The sequence below is a fragment of the Habropoda laboriosa genome, unplaced genomic scaffold (genome assembly GCF_001263275.1).
Source record: "Habropoda laboriosa isolate 0110345459 unplaced genomic scaffold, ASM126327v1 scaffold45, whole genome shotgun sequence".
Classification (NCBI taxonomy): domain Eukaryota; kingdom Metazoa; phylum Arthropoda; class Insecta; order Hymenoptera; family Apidae; genus Habropoda; species Habropoda laboriosa.
Window position 1 is genome coordinate 821,673 of NW_017100168.1, and position 4,813 is coordinate 826,485.

The following is a 4,813-nucleotide window of genomic DNA, read 5'->3' on the forward strand; positions in this document are numbered from 1 at the left end:
AATAATAAATTCGTTAATTTCAAGATAAATTTTGTATCTTGAATTCGCATATTTTCTGTATAGTATATAATTGATGCTATAACATAACTGCGCCATCTTTAATTTCAAAAGAAGCGCGTTCTTTGCTGTATAAAACTATGTAGAGGAATATAAATTTGAGCCTAACGTGTTATTTTAGTTAGTTCAATTTTATGAGTGTAATATTACTCGGTAGACAATATTTTAATGTAAAGTTTGTGTTCTCTTTGAACGAAGAAAAGACTGAGCAATTGATATTGAAAATTATAAGGAAACGTTCAGAATGAATCGCCGATTTAATAATCCTGTTCGAACTTATGGAAGAAACAAAATTAATGAAGTAATAATTTCAGTACCAAAATTAGTTGTTTCAACTTTACACAATGTTGATAATAAAAAATGTGTTTTATTAAATGAAAAATCAGATGAAATTGCAAAGAAAGAAATTAACGATGATTCTAAATATTATGATGTTTTCGAGACAACATTTGATAAACTTCTTAAAAATGCAAGGTACGAAATTTTAATATTATTGTTTTGTTTATATGCAACAATTCAATTCCTTTTCTTCACAGAATTCCACCCAAAGCACCTAAAACGCGTGATACAACATTAAATAATAGTGCAAATAATAGTTCCAATTGGAGTATCAATAAATCTAAAATAGATAGTATAAAATTAATTTCTAAGCAGAAAGTATGCAAAAAACAAAAAATGCATGTTATAAAAAAAACAATTGTTAAAAAGAAGACATCTGTACTTCATAATAGCAGAAAATTTAAGGTAAGTGTAATTAAATTAATGATATTATAAAATAGTTAAAATAAAAATTATAAATTAATGGTATCATAGTTGTTAAAAATATATAATGAATATGTGTTATCAAATAGGTACAAAAAAAGGATACTTCTCATCAAAAATATAAATTACGTAACAGAAGAAATAACAGCAAAATAAGATCTGATTCTTTAAATTTAAGTTTAGAAGATATGATTTCTGAAAGTGAAGATTACAAACAAGCAAAAAAGAAAGCTACTAAGAAGCATTTGGCAATAAAAAGGAAAAAAGATACTGATGTTAAATTATTTTGCAATACAGAAGAGAAGTCATGTTTTGTGGTTTTAGATAGATGTGCACCAAAATGGAATAACAAATTAAATGTAGTAGAAAATAACTTATTACAGGAAACACATAAATGTATAGTAGAAACTGATCAATCATCAAACCAACATAAAATTACCAAAATACGTAATAACAATTTAAAACATGATGATGTATATGTGAAATTTGTTCAACAGTGTTCTGTTAAAGTAGAAAAGTTGAAAGTAGATTCATGTATAAAGCCAATTAACTCTGAGAAAAGATGTGAAAATTTGATCAGTAGTACACCAAATGATAGACCTGTTAGACCTTCTACTCATTTAATGCTATTATCACCAATTCCTATTAGATATTCTGAAAAATTAAAGAATTCTATGACATATGCAGACACTGTTTCAATAAGTAAAAATAATCAAATTTCTTTAAAATCCAAACAGACAAATAATGATTTATACAGAAAATCAGATGTATTAGAAAAACATGATTCTGAGGAAAAACCTAAGTCATTGTCTAATTATTTAACAAATACGTCTACTTTTAGCAAGTGTAATTTCAATCAATCAGAGAATTTAAACAAAAAGGACATTGATCCATTGATCAAACTTGACTGTAATAGTAACGACAACTGTGATCAAAATTTCATAGTGGCAAAGGATTCAGTGCAAAATGTTTTAACAAATGAAATGAAGAAAAATGATATATCAGATAAATTTGTATTAATGCAAAAATGTACAATTTCGAATACACAAAAGAAAAAACAACGTTTAAGTTTTTCTATTGATGCAAACACATCTCATTCTTTATTTGATGAAGCAGATGAAAATGATAAATATTCTATACGACCTTCTTGTGTAATTTTAGAAAAATTAAAAGATCCTATTAAAATTACAAAAAGAAGAAAATATAGTAAATGGGATCTAGATATGTTTACTATTTTAGAGGATGGTAGTAATAGTACTAAAGTGAAAGAAAAACAAATATCTTCAAAAAAAGCAAATGAAAATAGACAAATAATATTGCCAGAAACAGAATTGTCATTAAAAAATATAATGGAAGAATCTATTATTAATACATCTATACAGAAACCTGTATACTTAAAACCAGGAAAATTTTGGGCAAGATCTTTATCAATATTAAACAGTATACAGAATGAATTTAATTTGGACAAATTATCTATTGGTAAAGGTAAAAAATGGAGACATAGTGTTCAGGATATATTAAATATGCAAAAACAAGGTAGTTATAAAAAAGTTAAAGTATTTTAAATTTTTTATTTAATTCAAGATTTAAAACTTTTTAAAATTGATATTTTATGTTAAACTAATTGCTATATGAAGAAAGTTTAATGTAATATATGCATGAACAAACAGTTGAATGAAGTTTTTTTTATTTGACAAAACAAAATTTTTTTTAAAAATTTATTAACCTGAAAAAAAGAAATGAAAAAAATATATTATTTCGTAAATATTTCATACATTTAACAATATTTTTTGTGATAAATGGGTATGTCTTAAAAGTGAAACAAACAAATTTTTTATAAAGCATAATAATATCAATTGAATTCTAAATGTGTATAGGAATTGTACAAAGCTGTATAAGCAAATATAATAATGATAAAGAACGACAAATAACTAATGAAACCATTAATAAATTGGAACATGAATTGGCTAATAAGAAAGATAGGACCTGTGATTCTACCAAGCTTGGACGTCTTTCAAGAAGAATATCAGTTCGTGTTGTTCCAATTCATAAAACTGTAAAATCTATTGAAGATGTTCCATTTCTTGAAGTTTATGGTATTGTTCCTGTTAAGAGTCAGAGATTTACATTACTGAATAGTAAGTACATTCTTTATCTTTTGGTATCAAGGACTATTAGGTATGATTATATTTATTTTCATATAGACCCTCGAAAATCTTCTACATGTAATATTCAAAATGATGATGTTGATGGTCAAGTTATTGAAGAGCATGTAGTTTCAACAAGCAAGGAAGTTATTTTACAGAAATGTTTACAAAAGGATTATATACCATTTTCAACATGCTTCTCAGATTCGTGAGTATGTGCACATATAATTTTGAAAGTTGCTAAAAAATAATGATATAATAATTTCTTAGGTACTTGGATCACTGCCGAAAAATTGGTGAAGGTGTATATGGTGAAGTGTTTCTTTATGAAGAGGAAAATAAAAAGTCTGTTATAAAAATTATTCCTATAGAAGGCAATGAATATGTTAATGGAGAACCACAAAAAAAATTTCATGAAATATTATCAGAAATTGTAATTGCAATGTAATTACAAATATGGTATATTAGTAGTTACAATAAATGTTAATTATAATGTTCATTTTAAAAGAAAAATGATTTTAGGGAATTACATAATCTAAGATTCAACACAAAGTACAATACTGATGGATTTGTTGAAGTAAAAAGTATTAAATGCATCAAAGGAAAGTATCCAGAGAAACTTATAGAACTTTGGAACAGTTATGACGAAGAAAAACATTCAGACAATGATTGTCCATTAATGTTTAATGAAGATCAGTTATACATTGTTTTGGAACTTGGACATGGTGGTCAAGATTTGGAAGCATTTGTATTCAATACAGCAGAAGAAGCACATATTTTATTTATACAGGTTTTTATAACAATTTTACGTATATTAACATTTGTTTAAAATGTATAAATTTTCTTTCAAATGCACAATTGTGTGTGTGTAATTTATACAATTTATATAATTCTACAAATTGATGAAAGATAAATTTATTTATATTTAATCTTTCTCCAGCCTAAATATTAACAAATTTCCTTTTATAGACTGCATTAGCATTAGCGGTTGCGGAAAAAGCTGTCGAATTTGAACATAGAGATTTGCATTGGGGAAATATACTGATATCTCCAACTGATGAATCTCATGTGCATTATAAGCTTGGACAAAAGAACATTGAATTAATTAGTAAAAATGTAAAGGTATATTGAAAGAATCACTTTCTTTTTAAATTAATAGTGAAGTTTTAGAAAAATAAATTGAAATATTAAATTTTTTGTATTAGGTATCTATTATAGACTTCACTCTTTCAAGAGTAACATATCAAGGATGTAGTGTATTTAATGATCTTGCTTCAGATCCTACACTTTTCACAGCTCAGGGTGAATATCAATTTGAAATATATCGTTTGATGAAGGATAAAGTTACGTGAGTATTTAAATATAATCGTTAAGTATTAATAAGTAATATACTTACCTAGAAATTATTTCAGAAACAATTGGCAGAAATTTGAACCTTATACAAACATTTTATGGCTGCATTACACTTTAGATAAAATGATCACAGCAGTTAGATATAGAAAAAGAAACTTAAAAAGTCATAAAAATGGTATAATGAAACTTAAAGAATTGAAAAACGAAATTTTAATATACAGCAGTGCCTTTGATTTTGTAACAAATTGTGATAAAATTGTTAATTTATTGTGCATCGATACAAAATTTGAATTAACACCAGTATGAAAAAAAATATATATATATATGACAGTATCTGAAAGATGCACAGGAATATAAATTTCTTATAAATACTTAATATACATATATAGTATAGTCTGTGACATATAAATAAGTATAAATGACGCAAATATTAACATATTAAGGAAAAAAGAATTATGTAGAAATAAAAATCAGAAAAACATGCGAATTTAAAA

At 25.2% G+C, this 4,813-nt stretch overlaps 1 protein-coding gene across 1 annotated transcript; it reads left to right on the top strand.

Moving 5' to 3' along the window:
- Nucleotides 1-301: 301 nt before the first annotated feature.
- LOC108578612 lies at nt 302-4,610 on the top strand (the record flags this gene model as incomplete). The annotated part of the gene is made up of 11 exons (XM_017941976.1): nt 302-531; nt 594-801; nt 909-1,841; nt 1,872-2,355; nt 2,697-2,957; nt 3,024-3,174; nt 3,237-3,410; nt 3,489-3,756; nt 3,936-4,088; nt 4,172-4,314; nt 4,379-4,610. Coding segments are annotated over exons 1-11 (3,237 nt in total), but the record flags the coding sequence as incomplete, so codon positions are not given.
- Nucleotides 4,611-4,813: the final 203 nt, after the last annotated feature.